This window comes from Pyricularia oryzae, chromosome 2 (assembly GCF_000002495.2).
Source record: "Pyricularia oryzae 70-15 chromosome 2, whole genome shotgun sequence".
Lineage (NCBI taxonomy): Eukaryota > Fungi > Ascomycota > Sordariomycetes > Magnaporthales > Pyriculariaceae > Pyricularia > Pyricularia oryzae.
In genome coordinates this window covers 2,404,723-2,419,963 of record NC_017850.1, presented here as the reverse complement: position 1 = coordinate 2,419,963, position 15,241 = coordinate 2,404,723, and the positions used below count along the sequence as shown (strand labels likewise).

Here is a 15,241-nt window from a genome sequence, read left to right as displayed (position 1 = left end):
CAACATCCTTGAAAGCTGGTAACAGTACAATTAATTAGTATCTGCGAGCATAATAAAGAAGACAGCCCGACGTAGGGAAGCAAAAGTGGCTTGTCGAAAATGCGGGGGTTGGCAACCTGGTGACCTTGGCGTCTTTACGTACGGTATAGACTGCGGATTTTTCATCCCTTACTAAGCTGAACCCAAAACCATAGCCCAGGGCTGGATCCTCTCCATACGGCATCTCGTTGCCGCTCTGTTGATCTCATAATCATATGCTCTACAGATTGAAACATGCAGCCCAACTGTGAAATCTTCAAGATTTGCACCAGACAGAGTCCAGATGAAGCCCCTCAAGTCCAAGGTGGCAAAACGCAGAACCATCGTCGCAAACCAAAAACACGCCATGCATCATCTACTCCTGCCTTTGACTCCTGCCCCCTTGGCAGGTTCGCATAGGCCACCTGAGGACTTGCGGCGTTTACACTTTTCCCCGTCTACGTGACCGCCTGGCCGCTACGGCACGCTCGTTGACGACGACACGCTCCTTGGCGAAGACTTGCCTTCGGACATGAACCTGTGGTAATACTTTGCAACAGCGCGCTGCCAAACAGAGACCATGTTAGCAACAGCTAGCCAATATATGAAAGGGAGGAGGGGGGGAGAAGAGAGAATGAATAGAAGAGTGTACCATGTCTATATCTTCACCCGTCGTGCTCCTGATGTTGTAGGCGTTGCTACACACTTCAATGTGAAAACAAGTCGTACCTCCCAGCTCCTCCGCCAACGCACGTATCAGCGCTCCAGTATCGGAGATGAACTTTGCTGGGAGAATCTTGGTATCGGTTCTCCTTGGTCTTGGGCAATGACTCTCTGTCCCCGCTGCGCCCACAGCAGAGGATTTCCTTTGGGGAGAGCCGTCTGGTGAAGTGGGAGGAGTTGACAGAGGTGCTCTCTTGTGCATGTTTTGGGTTGTTTGGGTGCTTGTGTATATATTTTTTTTTTATATCAAAGTCGGCGCTTTCAGTTGATGCAAATTCGGATGAGGGTCCATCAGGACGGAAACGCTGTCAAGTACCCTGATTTGTACTAAGTAGCTAGGGGGTGGCTGGATACAAATGGACGTGAGAAAAATGGGTAGCTGACAGAGCGCACCAGAAAACACGAGGGGGCTTTGGCTGGTGAGATCTACCTACACGCATAACATCGCAATTTTGCTCAGGCGTCGCAGCCCTCAGCCACTTGGGGGCTTCATCAAAGAAACGGACAGCATCTTTGGATATGATTGTGGAAATCACGTTGGCTCGTGCTCAGCATTAACACCGTGTTCAAATGAGAGCAATGTTGCTTTCAGAACAATATCGATGGCAAAAGCACTAGTTCTAGTTCTAGTCTAGTACTAATAGCCCGCCTACGGCAGTGCATAACGCCATATGTCTCATAACTACCTAGGTCGTTTTGAGGATTTTTATTGTTAGGTTGACGGCAAGGGGTGTTGATCAGTGGGACTAACCCAAATGAACCAATTAAAACGCATAATTTACCGTTACCATACCCGCTAATATAGGTCCGTTCCAGTAATACTAGCCATAAATTTCTTCATATAAACCAGAAGCTTCTTTGCACCCAATAATTATAATACCGATTAAATAATGGGTGAAACAAAAAGTGCAGCAAAAGGTGCAGTTTTTTTTTATTGCTGCACCCTTTACAGCACCTTTTACAGCATTTTTTTTTTAATTTTTTGAGACACATCGCCTTGTGAACTGCCGTATCCCCCCCTCCACCAAAGCTGAAGGAAGACAAGGGAGAGGAGCTGAGGATTTCAGCGTGGCTGCTCTGTCCAATTTCCAGATCCAATCAGCTGGACAAACCGCATCTCCGGCACGTGGTGAGCATATCACCACTCGGAGCACATGACTGCTGTGAGGGCAGACTACAATGAAAACGGAGCCTTTATCATGTAAACAAGTAACCATGGAGGAATACGGACACGATGCCGGATCAGAATCATCAAACAACCCCCCCTGACCAAGGCGCAAAGCCCACGCATGCCACACGGACACCACCTGATAAATATAACCTGGCTTATAACACAGTCTTTGTCATTGTGGCCATCTTCTCCACAACGCCTCCGTCAGAAGAGGCGACCTTTCAGGAGTCCATGTACAGCTGCTTCGCCCTGCCAGAGCAGCGCAAAGAGCCATGGGTGTTGGGAATTGGCGTACCTGCGAGTGCGTGTTCCTTCAGCCGTAGAGCATGCAGGAAATCCGGGGGCAGATTCTGGCTGGGGACTGCAGGCACAGGTGATAAGCACAGCCTCGTGCACAAAAGACTGTCTTTCTTCCTGAAGAAATATTTAAGCGGGATCCCTGGACTGGACTGGACTGGACCCAGATCTCCATCGAGACACGGGGACGCGGAATAGTTCGAGGCCTCGTGATCCATCCGCTATCCCCCCACAGCGTCAGAGCTCTCTAATCACAGGCAGTGTGAGCCTGCGAGACCAGCCAGGAAACCCAAGGTGAGTAGGCTAAGGTACCTGCACCTGTTGCCCGGCGTCGGGTTCGTGGCAAGGCAGGCACAAATCAGGTGGCAGATTAAAAGCAAGATCAAGTGGTCAATCGGAAACAAAGTCATATTTCATCACGACCCTTGGACCATGGACTGACTCTTGTACCAGCTCACCTGGGTCGCCAAAAGTCGCGGGAAAAAAAAAGGTCCCGGTGCGACTCCGATGCCGGACCTTGGGAAAATCCTGAGGAAGGAGAGGGTCGCCTCTAAATGGACCGAGCAGCCGGGAAGTTGGTTCGTCCCATCCAAGAGGCTACAAAAGCTGGTCACGAGGAACGCGGTGAGGGCGGAGCTGCTGAAACCTGGCACGGAGACTACAACTACAACTCTGAAAGAAATACTCGACGCGGTTTGTGGGACCCCAAGAAAACCGCAGAGCGCCTCCGCCCGGCGGCTCTTTGCCATCCTCACCCTGATCAACCAGGCGAAAGTGATCGGCGCCGTCATAGACGAGGGCGTCACCGACGGCCACCTCCCGCTCGTACACACCTCGGGTAACCATAGGGCCGGGAAACTATCGCTATGTAGAAGAGTGCCACTGCAAAAGGAACCGGACGCGTGCACAAGTCTTGCCGGCCTCGCGCCACACGTCCAGGAGGGGTTTGTGAATAGCCAGAAGACCATTGACGTGCCCACGTTTCGGCTGGGTCCCGCCGGCACGCTGCCAATAGTAATACAGCACCTGGAACTGGACTGGAGCACAACGCTGCCGTTTGTCCACCACAAGAGCATGGTGGGAAAAGACGTGCAATGTTTTGCAGACTCGTGGCGGTCCGGCAATGGGGCTGCGGACCATTCGGGAGCGTCGTCGGGCACACGAACAGGGGGCTTCAGCGAGGTTTGCAAGATCAAGATACATTCTCAGCAGTACAACAGGGAGGATTTTCCGGTCTGTCTGTCTGTTTTTCTTTTTTTCTTTTTTTCTTTTTCCCCTGGCCAAGCATGCCTGTCGTCGAGATTAGGACTTGACTAACTCGGAGCCTCGTCCCCCCCTCCCGCCGCTTGGTACTCAGACGTCAAAGGGCGGCAAGGGCTTCTTCGCCTTGAAGATACTAAAGCAAAACACGACCCGAGAGATGTTCGACCGGGAAAGGACGACTCTCGAGCGCCTCATGGCGTATCCCCAAGCAAACATCGTCCGCCTCCTGGGGACAATGGAGCGTCACAACTCCAACGAAGACCTGCCCACCTACTACTTGATCTTCCCCTGGGCCGACTCCAACCTGGAAGATTTCATGGTCGCCAAGCACCCAGTCGACGGAAAGCCGAGCAGGGGCGCGGCCCTGACGCTGTGGGTGGCCAGGCAGGCGCTCGGGCTCGCCCGCGCCCTGGAACTGCTCCACCACTGCAGTGCGGTGGGTCGCGACGGACGCCAAGCCAGCAAGCCGTTCGGCCGGCACGGCGACATCAAGCCGTCAAACATACTCTGGTACTGCGGGGCGCAACGAGGCGACCGTGACGACGACGCCGGCATGGGCACGCTCAAGCTTGCCGACTTTGGCGCCGCAGAGTTTCATTCGGAGCACACCATGGAGACCCCGGCCAACCAGGCGATTAATACGCCCTCGCACCGAGCGCCCGAATACGAAACTGGCAAGCCCATCTCGCCGAGCGTCGACGTGTGGTCGCTCGGCGCCGTCCTGCTGGAGCTCGTGGTCTGGTACATGGGCGGTAAGGCAGCGTGGGTTGGCTTTCGGGGAGCGCGGCTGGATGAGACGGACGCCATGTGCGCGGTGCACGACAAGATGGTCAAAAACGACAGCTACTACAAGCTGTTGAGGCAAAATGAAAATGGCCATGTCGTGGGCGCTGATGTCAAGGAATCTGTGCATAGTGTGCGTGAGTGGACTTTTTAAGATTCCTGCTCCTTTCCCTTTGTTGTCTTGTAGAACTAACATCTTCCGACTACCTAACCCCCCACGGTCCCCATTAAAATAGACGATATCCGACCTGAAAAATCACGAGCTATGCAAACCATACTTTAAAGGCCTACTAACAATAATCAAAGATGAAATGCTCGTCGTGGCAGCCGACAAGCGCATATCATCCGAGGATCTCGTCCGCAAGTTGGAGACCCTCGTCGAAAACTGTGAAACGGCAGGCAGGCCGTTGGACTCCGGGAGAAAAAGAAAAAGAAAAAGGACCAGTGACGACATGAATGGAGTTGAGCCCCGGAGGTCAAAGCGTATTATGCTAATGAAGGCCGCTGCATGATTGTGTGAGATGAGGATAATGGCATGTATAATGAGAAGTAATATACTCTTTTCGATGCAATGCATTCCCCCCCGTGATCCTCCCTGCTGCTACCCTTTTCCGTGACTTGTGTTTACTCTCAAGTCTCTTGACTCATAGCCTAGGTCTGTGGTATGCAAAACTTGGATCATGTCATGAACTTTCCGCCTGCCGAGAAACCTAGACTCGCATGCGCTCTTGCTATCCCGGAACCGCGAGGTCTGCATATTCCAAGCACCCCCCCTCGCACCTATGAGAATCCATGTCCCTTTCTCGGGTCGTGTCGTGATGTTATGCCGGTGTTGATATTTTTTCACCGCCTTGCGGGTGATGATTAACCTACTCCGTGCTATGATGGAGCACTTCCAGAACCGACAGAGGTATAGATACCGCTGAAAAAGAATAATAAAAAAGAATAGTAAAAAAAAAAGTCCAATAAACACCTGCTGTTGCCTCGGAAGAGATTTTACTTTTTTTTTTGTTTAGCCCACCCGCTTTGAGAAGCCAAGAAAAGAAAAAAGAAAAAAAAAAGACATCAAAACAGGATTCCTCCCCTTCCCCTCCCTGATCCAGATGGTCATGAGCCACCCGGCCTCCGCCCGCCAGGACTACTCCTCGTCGAATGGCCGGACGCGGTGGTCTTTGGCCTGATGCTCAGCGACGACGACCCCTCCCTCTCGCGGTGGTGCAGCACGACCCACTCGTGCCGCACGTCGGTCTCGACCGTCTTTTGTATGCCGGTCCACGGCTGGTTCTCGGCGTGGGTGTGGTCGCTGGTGACGGTGGTGCGGAACGTCGTCCACGGCCACCAGTTCATGTCGGGCGTCCAGTTGGCCGGCAGCGGTTGTTGTTGTTGTTGCTGATGCTGATGCTGTCCTCCCCCTCCCGAGCCGTTGCCGCCGCCGCCGCCGCCGCTGCTGCTGCTGCCGCCGCCGCCGGCTAGGGACAGGCCGTTGGACGTGGACAAGAGTTCCGAGCCAAAGATGCTGCCGGGCTCCGGGTCGTCCCACGTCACGTTCATGTCGAGGTCCTCGCAGATGCCGTACGCCGCCTCGCTGCTGTCGCTCGGGTAGAGGATCTTGCACAGAACCTCGGAGATGGTCATCATGGTGAAGACTTTGACCATGTACATTGTGGGTTGGAATAATATGTAGCTGCGGTTGAAAAAAAAAATGAAAAAAAAAGGTTGTTCCAAAGTTAGTCACGTAACTCAACCTCGCGCATACCGTGGCGTGTTTTTTTTTTTTTTTCTTATTTTCACTTTGCGCGGCCCAGAAGCTTACAAGTATCGGTCCGGGAATGCAAAGGCGAAGATGTTTATTACCTGCGAGGCGACGTCACAAAAATCATACCGCGACGAACAAGTCAGAAAACGATGCATCTCCATGACTAGGCAGGTTCAAACTCCCAAGGGTCCAGGGGTCCAGGGGTTCTTAGCGCCTGCGGAAATTTTAACCTACATCCGTCAGGGTCATTATGGAGACCAGCGCGAGGATTTTCCAAAAGCAGTCGGCCCAGTAGTTGAGGCCCTTGGCCGTGTCGCGTCTCCTCTTGGCCAGCAGGGCGAGGTAGCCGCCCAGCATCCCGTTGACGAACAGGCACTCGACCGAGATGATCTTGATCCAGACCCCGTCCAGCGCCAGGAACGTGTTGTTGACCTGCAGCTGCGCCGGGATCCAGACGATGTATACGGATATGAGCATGAGCATCTGCGTCCCCACCACCGTCCACTTGATCCGCGCCGCTCGCCGGGGGCACGAGATGAGGAACTTGAGTATGTGTATCAAGACGTTGACCGTTAGTTGGACCTGTAGTGTTTTTTTTTTGCAGCCAGTGTCAGTTTTAAAGTTAAATTAGTTGCCGTTGTGATCAGCAGCCAAAAGAACGATCGGAATAAAGACCAAATATACAAACGGGCCACAAACCAGAAGAGTAAGTGCAGACACTTTTTGCGCGACGTCTCCCCCAAGCATTTTGTTAGCAAAATTGGACGACACAATGTCATGTCTCGGAATCCAACCACATCATTCACCCCCCACCCCCCGCCAACACCCACACGCACACACGAGTCGGAAGGGAGCTTTTTCTCAAGTAACTAGACCAAAGAACAACCAAAAGCTCGTCTCGATCTTGCCGGAAAGATATAGCCACATGACGACGACGGTGGCGATGGCGACGATCCAAACCCCCCACACCATGTAGAGGTACTCGTTTGGCTTGAGCGACCGGACCCAGAACCAATACGTCTGGTATATGAGCTTGACGAGCGTGAAGCACGTCACCGCCGTGAAGAAGCCAATCGTCAACAGCGCGAGCCGCACCGACGCGTCGCTGGGTCCATCGTCGTGATACCACGGAGGAACGAGGAAGCCCGGCATGTCGCCGTCCTCACCGGTCGTCTGGTTTTCGTGCGGGGGCCTGATTCTGCTGCTGCTGCTGCTGCTGATGCTGCTGATGCGGCGCGAAAGTGGCTGGGGCGGGACGCGCTCTCTGCCTTTGCAAGCTTGACATGTGCTGTCGGGTGCGTCGCCTGTGCTGCTTGACGCAGGGCTCTTAACATTGTCCTCCCATCAAATTATTAGCGAGGTTGGGCTTTTGTTCTTTTTTTTTTCTTTCTCTTTATTCCCTCCCCTTTGGATCGTCAAAAATATGGTGTTAGTCAACTTTCCAAAAGTTTCAAAAAAAAAAAAAAAAAGAAAGATTACAAAGAGGAGCTGGACTGATCCCAAGGGTTTGAACCAGGTACAGCCCCTCAAAAAAGACAACAACAAACCCGTAGTAAACCCAGCGGCCCTATACGCTTCGTATTCCGTCTCTCACCGGCTTCCCGAGTCAGTTACTTGAGGTGACCATTGCAAAAAGTCATACTGTCAGCCATCGGAGATGGTCCTGATTCGACATTTGAAAAGCTTAAATTTGGAGTCCAGCCGCCTTGCTCTTTGTACTACTCTGCCTGACGGGGGAGTCTGATCTTTTATGTCCCCAAGTTTGCAAAACAAACATTGGACGGGCAGGGTAGTTTGGGTACTTTTTTTGATGGACCGTGCCGATTTTGTCGCCCCCCCAATTGTTACGATCAAGGTATCGGGTAACCTGTTCTTAGGGTAAAGTACAGTGGGTTGAAGCAACTGAGCGTCTGGCTGGGTAACTGGGGTTCTCAATGACTGGGGGTGAAGTTATGATCGTTCTCAAGTAAGTATTGAGGTTAACTAGAGTTTGATTGCTGCTAAGCAATCCTAGAATCGAATCTATCTACATGGTAATGAGCGTGCCTTATATAGACTATGTTCCGAATGTGATCCCTCTTGATCTGTTTGATCTGTGATTCTCAACTGAGATTCTACAGATCATAGAGATCCATTTACTTGGCCGTCACGTGAGGTCACGTGAGATCTCGTGGCCTTGTCCTTAGGTAATCGTTGTTCTGCCGGTCGGTATCTCTTTTGGGCGAGTGTCGTCAGGAGGGGTGTGACCCCACCTGGCCTCTCTGGTACCGGCCCAACTGTCTGGTCGTAACATCAGGTCTCCTCTCCTTTGGCCAAGTCCCTTTGGCCTTTAAGTAGTCCGTACTCCCTTGATCCCTGTTCTGGTTTTCCTTCCTTCCTGGCTAACTCTCTTGCGCCATGTCTAGTCGCGTCGCTAAATCAAAATCTGGTCGCTCGTCGACGGAACGTCGCCACGCTCTTTTTGCGTCTCTCCTTCCTTGTTCCGTGGACATGCCTTCTTGTTCTTATTGTGAGTCGCGCGGCATGGTGCGTTGCGCTGTCTCGCCGCAAGACTCTTCTCGTTGCATTGAATGCCTTCGTGTCAATCGGTCTGGTTGCGACGTATTGGGGGTGTCCAACGCCCAATTGCGCAACATCGGTCGGCAGCATTCGAAGCTGGATGCGGAGGTCGAGGCTCTGGAGGAGGACATTTTGGCGGAGCAGCAGAGGATTCAGGAGAAGCAACTGAAACTGCTTCGTTTGCGGAAACAAAAGAAATTGTGGTTTGAGAAAATGATGCGAGCTGTGTCTCGCGGAATTGATGACTTGGAGGAATTGGATCGGGTGGAGCGTGAGGAGGCGGCACAGGAGGAGCGTCGGCGATCAGCCGAGGTCCTGCCTGAAGTGTCCTTGGAGTCGCTGCTTCCGGATTCCAATTTTGTCTGGGATTTGACTTTCCCGATGGGTCCTCTGAATCCTTCGTTGTTGGATGAGATGAATGTTCTTGCGCAACATTCCGTTGGTACGTCGTTTTTCTGGTGTTTTTGTTTTGTGTTGCATACTGATCGTTTCTTTGTAGGTTCGTCTGGTGGTATGGTTTCGAGTCCTGGTCGGCCCTTAACTTCTGGGAATGGTAGGTGGTGCTTTCTTAGGTCGTCCTCTTTTTCTTGGCTGACTTGCTCGCAGATCCAACTCCTGATAGTATTGGCGGAGCGGTTCCTGGCAATCCTGGAGGTGGTTAAGGGGTTCCCAAGTGTTTTCTTCATGCCCATAGTTTTCCCATTTAACAAGGTACTCTGTTTTGCCGTGGTTTCGTCTGTGGTCGAGTATTCGTTCAACGTTGTAGGTTTGTTCTGCGTCGATCTCGATCGTTTCTTGTGTGCTGGTGCCGTGTGGTGCTGGTTCCAGTAGTGATACGTGAAATGTGGGGTGAATTTTCATGGTGTCTGGTAATAACAGTCTGTAGTTGGTGTCGCTGATTTTCTTGCTGATTTTAAAAGGTCCAAACTTCTTAAAATCGAGCTTGCTGTTAGGTCGTTGTGTTTTGATGTTGCGTCGAATGAGGTAGACGCTATCTCCCTCCTTGAAGGATGGTCCCTTCATCCGATGCTGATTGGCGTATTTCATCATTCTTTCTCGTACGAACTCTAGTTCCTGCTGGAGTTCTTTGTGTAATTGTCGTAACTCGCTCGCTTGTTTATCGGCTCGCGGTGCCGTAGTCGTGGTTCTTGGTTCTCCGTACGCTGTAGGGTTGAATCCATAGTTGGCGTAGAACGGGGTTGTCTTGGTACTTTCGTTTTCTGAGCTGTTGTAAGCGAACTGTGCTGTGGGTAACAACCGTACCCAATTGTCTTATTTGTGGTTCACATAGCATCTTAGGTATTGTTCCAGTGTTTGGTTGGCTCGCTCTGTTTGTCCGTCCGTCTGTGGGTGGAATGCTGTGGATAGTTTGTGGTCTGTTCCTAGCTGTTCCATCAGGGATTTCCAAAATCTTGATGTGAAGAGCTGGTCTCTGTCTGTGATAATGCTTTCTGGAAGTCCGTGATTGCTGACAATCACTCGTAGGAATGTGTAGGCGATTTCTTCGGCGTTGCTGCTTTCTTTGTATGGTAGGAAGTAGGCGTAACGTTGCGTACCCCCTGTTCGGCACCCCCCCTGTTCGGCACCCAAAAATAACAACACTTTTATTTTTATCCTCCAACTTCTATTATAAATATCTCGATGAATCTGTCACTTTTGGATTTACTTTTTTCTGATTTTAATTCTCCATTTTCCAATGAAGCAATATACTGAAAAACAGCTTATATCTGCAATTAACGACGTCAATAATGGCAATCCAATTGCAAAACCTCCCGAAAATGGGGAATACCTAGGTCTACACTTCAAAGTCGACTTAAAGGTTCTCAACCTTATAAAAAAGCACAAAGCCCTTTTCAAAGGCTTTCTACGGAACAGGAAAAGCATTTGGCTGATTGGGTACTTACCCAAACAGCTTTAGGGCTTCCGCCAACGCATCAAGAATTACGCTTTTTTGCCGAACGAATTCTTCAAGCCGCCGGAGAGACAAAAGGCCTTGGAAAACGTTGGATAACTCGTTTTTTGGCTCGTTATCCAATCCTTAAAACCCAAAGGCCCCGTCGAATAGATAACGCCCGGGTTAATGGCGCTACTACGGAGGTAATTAAATCTTGGTGGCTTTATATTACGAACCCGGTTATTAACGCTATTAAACCGGAAAACCGTTGGAATATGGACGAAACCGGTATAATGGAAGGCAAAGGATCTAATGGCCTAGTATTAGGGCTTAACGGGATCCGGCCGTTGCAACGAAAAGAGCCCGGAACGCGTGGTTGGACGACTATAATCGAATGTATATCGGCTACGGGCGTTGCCCTCCCTCCCCTCGTTATATTTAAGGGAAAAAACGTACAACAACAATGGTTTCCCACGGATTTAAGCCCTTTCGATAATTGGCAATTTCATGCAACCGAAAACGGGTGGACAAATAACCAAACGGCTATCGAATGGTTAAAAAAGGTGTTTATTCCGTATACCCAACCTTTAACCCCTGAAAAGCGGTTATTAGTTTTGGATGGCCATGGATCACATATAACGGACGAATTTATGCTTCTTTGCTTGCAAAATAATATTCAACTCCTATATTTACCCCCTCATTCGTCACACGTTCTTCAACCATTGGATCTATCGGTTTTTGGGCCGTTAAAAGAAGCTTATCGACGTCAACTTGGATTTGTTAGCCAATTTTGCTGTTCAACAGTTATTGGAAAACGAAATTTCCTACTTTGTTATCGAAAAGCCAGATTAAAAGCATTTATAGCAAAAACCATTCAATCTGGTTGGCGTACAACGGGGTTATGGCCGGTAAACTTGGTTAAACCACTTTTAAGCCCTTTTTTGTTAGAAAATAGCAACGCCAACGTTATAAAAGATAAAAACAACGGTTTGCAAAGGGATAAAACACCGGAAAGCCCAGCCCAAAAAATTAACGACCCGTCTTTACTTATTTGGAAAACCCCTAAAACGACCCGAGATATCCGACTTCAACTGCAAAAACTTTCCCAATCCAACAAAACCAACGCTACTTCACGTCTTTTATTTGCAAAAGTCCAAAAAAGCTTCGAAGCCAAAGATACCCTTTTGGCTAGCGCCCAGCAAAAAATCAGCTTATTGGAAGCACAACTGGAGGCAATACGGCCGGTTAAAAGGAGGAGGGTGGTTCCGGATCCAAACGAGCTTTTGGTTAACAAACAGAACATTATTGGATTGCAGGAAAATGATATAGAAAATTTGGAACCTTTAGCTGATGAAGAAGAGGTTAATGAACCGGAGAAGCGTGAAAACGATTGTATTTTTGTCCGTTGATAATTTTATATTTAAATCAGTTTATAAAAGTAGGCATTTCGTTGTTAGATTTTCAGGGTGCCGAACAGGGGGGGTGCCGAACAGGGGGTACGCAACGTTATTTGGTGAGCTTGTCCACTATAACCAGTATGCTGTCGTATTTGGTCTTAGTGAGTGGTTCTTCCGAAGGGGGTAACTTGACGATGAAGTCCATTGTGATGGTCTGCCATGCCTTGCTGGGGGCTGGTAAGGGTTGTAGGAGTCCGTAAGGCCTATGTCTTGCGGACTTGCTCTTGGCACAAAGTTCGCAATCCTTGATGGCTTCTCGTACTTCTTATCGTGTTCCTTTGAAGTTGTAATGCTGTTTTAACCGTTTCCATGTCTTGGAAATTCCTTGGTGTCCGTGGGCTTTGTTTCCGTGGATCTTCCGTATCTCTTCTGGTGTGGTTACCGTATTTGTTGTCATAAGGCTCCGGTGTGCTGGTAGAAGATTTCCGTTTCCGTCTGTGGTGAGGATAACCCGTGTTTCCTCTGGCACGGTGTTCTCGTGATCTGGTCTTCGGCTGAGGGCGTCGGCCCTGCCGTTTTCTGTTCCTTTTCGGTAGATGATTCTAAAATGGAATTCTAACAGGAATTCTGACCATCTGATTTGTCGTTTGTTTAACATTTTACTAGTGGTGAAGTGGGTCAGGTTCTTGTGGTCCGTGTAAACTAACACCTCGTGTTTAGTTCCGGATAACTGTGGTTTCCATTCTTCAAATGCTCGAATGATGGCCATAAGCTCTTTGTCGTGAATCTGGTAGTTGAATTCTGGTCCATGTAGTTTTTGTGAGAAGAAGGCGCAAGGATGCAACCGTCCTTCTTCGTCTCGCTAACTGAGTTGTCCTCCGATCGCATAGTCCGATGCGTCGGTCTCGACTTCGAAAGGTTTCGTTGGGTCTGGTATCTTGAGGATTGGTTCTCTGGCTACTGCGTCTCGTAGCTGTTCAAAGGCCTGTTGTGTCTGTTCCGTCCACTGGAATTCTAGGTCTTTTTTGGTCATGTTGGTTAATGGGGTGGCAATCGCGCCGTATCCCTTGATGAACCTTCTGTAAAAGTTCACGAATCCGAGGAATGCCCGAACGTCTTTTACGTTCTGTGGCTGAGGCCATTCCTTTACCGCTTGGATTTTCGATTTCTCCATCCTAATTTCTCCAGGAGCGATAGTGTATCCTAGGAAATTGACTTGCTTGCTGTAAAAGAGACACTTCTCGGGCTCAACTAAGAGCTTAGCGTTTTGCAGCTTTTGTAAAATTGTGTGAACGTGTTGCTTGTGTTCTTCCAACGTCTTGGAAAAGACAAGGATGTCGTCCAGGTAGACAACGACGAAAATGTCTAGGCATTCCCTGAGAACGTGGTTGATTATGGTTTGGAAGGTTGCTGGGGCGTTGGTAAGACCGAAGGGCATTACTAGGTACTCATAATGTCCTCGTCGGGTGCGAAACGCTGTTTTCCACTCTTCGCCTTCCTTCATGCGGATCAAGTTGTATGCTCCTTTAAGGTCTAGTGTTGTAAACCACTGTGCTTAATAGAGCATGTCTCGGAGTTCTCCTATTAGTGGGAGTGGGTAGCAATTCTTTATGGTAATGTCGTTTAATTGTCTGTAGTCCACGCATAGTCGTAATTTTCCGTTCTTCTTTGGTACGAAGAGGATTGGGTATCCTGCTGGTGATGTTGATGGTCTGATGTAACCTTTCTTGAGGTTCTCTGCGAGGTACTTATCTAGTGCCTCCATCTGTGTTGGGTTCAAGCCGTATATCTTGTGGAATTTGGGCTGTGTTCCTTCTTTCAATGGTATCTCGTGGTCGAACGGACTATGCTCGGGTAGTCCTGTTTCGAGTTCGGGGCTGAATAGTCGTCCATACATCCGGTATTCGGCCGGGATGTTGTCGATCAATGTGGTAAGGTTCGATCGTTCTTCGCTCATGGATAGTCGCGATCCTTCCGATGTTGGCTCCAGGCGTGGCTCGCTTTTCCTCAATAGCGCCATAATTTTTTGTTAATTTCGCTCCTGTGCCCTACGCTCGTTGCGTGAAGTCCGTTTCTCGGATTTTCCTTCAGAGGCTAACGGCTCTTCCCATTGGACTTGGCCGGTTGTCCAATCTATCCGGGGGTTGCTCCTCCTGAGCCAGGGGATTCCTAATATCACGTCTTTGTCCCCTATCTCCGTAATGTCTAAGGTGATTTGTTCCTTTCGTCCATAGCTCTCCATCCAGAGGTGTACGGTCTCTGTTTCGATAGTGCCGTTCCCGTATAAAACTGCCTCTCCTTCCACGGTCTGCAACTGGTATGGTTCCTTCTTTTGCTGCCAAGGTATCCGTCGTTTCGCTACGACCCTTGGTGAGATGTAGTTGCCTTGTGCTCCACTGTCGAGGAGTGCTCGTATAGGTCTGCCATCGAGTCGTATGTCGAGAAATATGTGTTCATGTGCTGCTATGGTGTCTTGTGTAGCGTTCAGGGTTCTTTGTTTCGTTCCTGTTGTCGCCGTTCGGTGCCCTGTGCCGTCTGGCTGTCTTAGTTTTTTGACTTGCTGGACTCGCGTCGTGGGTCCTTGTTTTTCTTGTCCCTGGGTGTGTGGCTACTTCTTGTTTCGACTAGGTCAAGTGGGTGCTTCGCTGGTACGGGTGTCTTGCGTGCGTTCGTGTTTATCTCGTTATCTCGTACGTTGGGGTTCCACACAATTCTGGTTATTGGTGCAGGTCCTGGTTGCCGTGATTTCTGTTCGTGCCAGGCCTGTGCTTTGGCTAGCATATGTACTCTGCATACGCTTCGGGTGCACTTATACCATGGGAACTGTTTCTGGTTGCAACACGCCATGGGATAGTTGTCGTTAGGCGTGAAGATTGCGGCTGGCTCAGTGTTGAGTCTTATTTTAATTTCCCAATTTGGTAGGTCGGTTGTGGTATATACTTCGTAAATGCCTGTTGCTTTGCGTCGTCGTGGGAAAAAGTTGTGGACTATCTTCCTGCTTAAGTGGAGTCCACAGTTGTCTCGGAAGCATTCTGCCCAAAAGATCTCTGCGTGTTGAGGGTGTTTGGTGTCCAAGGTCGGGTGGTCTCCAAAAGTTGCATTGATTGGTCCTGTAGAATGTCGGATCTGTGCCTGAAGTGGCAATCCGGGAAACTGTACTAATTGGTCGTCTCGGTGTAAGTCGATGTGCTTCTTTTCGTATATATAGGGGTTGTTTTCCCTTGCTGCGTTGTACTGGCTCGAGGGCATGGTCTCTTCCTCGCTGGACTCTTCCTCGGAATCCTCGCTTGATTCTTGTGTTGAGGATTGGTTGGTTGTTCTAATGTGGTGGGTTTGTCCCAAAGGTTCCTCATCCGATTCTCCGGAGGCATCCGAGTCCG

The 15,241-nt window shown here is 49.8% G+C and overlaps 5 protein-coding genes across 5 annotated transcripts; 2 read left to right on the top strand and 3 right to left on the bottom strand.

Annotated features, from left to right (window-relative positions):
* Window positions 1-495: 495 nt before the first annotated feature.
* Window positions 496-943, bottom strand: MGG_09001 (uncharacterized protein; the record flags this gene model as incomplete). The annotated part of the gene is made up of 2 exons (XM_003713991.1): window positions 496-582; window positions 671-943. 2 exons carry the CDS (start codon window positions 941-943, stop codon window positions 496-498), a joined length of 360 nt encoding a protein of 119 aa, XP_003714039.1.
* Window positions 944-1,975: 1,032 nt separating this feature from the next.
* On the top strand, window positions 1,976-4,767 carry MGG_09000 (CMGC/CDK protein kinase; the record flags this gene model as incomplete). The annotated part of the gene is made up of 5 exons (XM_003713990.1): window positions 1,976-2,213; window positions 2,445-2,503; window positions 2,663-3,442; window positions 3,516-4,392; window positions 4,562-4,767. The coding sequence occupies 5 exons, from the start codon at window positions 1,976-1,978 to the stop codon at window positions 4,765-4,767; spliced, it is 2,160 nt and encodes a 719-aa protein (XP_003714038.1).
* A 595-nt stretch (window positions 4,768-5,362) lies between these two features.
* Window positions 5,363-5,917, bottom strand: MGG_08999 (uncharacterized protein; the record flags this gene model as incomplete). Its single annotated transcript, XM_003713989.1, has 1 exon — window positions 5,363-5,917. The coding sequence occupies one exon, from the start codon at window positions 5,915-5,917 to the stop codon at window positions 5,363-5,365; it is 555 nt and encodes a 184-aa protein (XP_003714037.1).
* Window positions 5,918-6,236: 319 nt separating this feature from the next.
* Window positions 6,237-7,163, bottom strand: MGG_08998 (uncharacterized protein; the record flags this gene model as incomplete). Its single annotated transcript, XM_003713988.1, has 2 exons — window positions 6,237-6,593; window positions 6,882-7,163. 2 exons carry the CDS (start codon window positions 7,161-7,163, stop codon window positions 6,237-6,239), a joined length of 639 nt encoding a protein of 212 aa, XP_003714036.1.
* Window positions 7,164-8,229: 1,066 nt separating this feature from the next.
* MGG_15627 (uncharacterized protein) lies at window positions 8,230-9,661 on the top strand. The gene is made up of 4 exons (XM_003713987.1): window positions 8,230-8,347; window positions 8,417-9,012; window positions 9,070-9,123; window positions 9,177-9,661. The coding sequence occupies exons 2-4, from the start codon at window positions 8,502-8,504 to the stop codon at window positions 9,230-9,232; spliced, it is 621 nt and encodes a 206-aa protein (XP_003714035.1). The 5' UTR covers window positions 8,230-8,347; window positions 8,417-8,501; the 3' UTR covers window positions 9,233-9,661.
* The last annotated feature ends 5,580 nt before the right edge of the window (window positions 9,662-15,241 follow it).

Excerpts from the sequence above, each read along its gene's own strand:
- MGG_15627 (XM_003713987.1), top strand. The coding sequence starts at position 8,502 with ATGCCTTCTTGTTCTTATTGTGAGTCGCGCGGCATGGTGCGTTGCGCT. Across the intron at positions 9,013-9,069 it reads TCTTGCGCAACATTCCGTTG|GTTCGTCTGGTGGTATGGTT; the intron begins GTACGTCGTTTT and ends GTTTCTTTGTAG. Across the intron at positions 9,124-9,176 it reads GCCCTTAACTTCTGGGAATG|ATCCAACTCCTGATAGTATT; the intron begins GTAGGTGGTGCT and ends ACTTGCTCGCAG.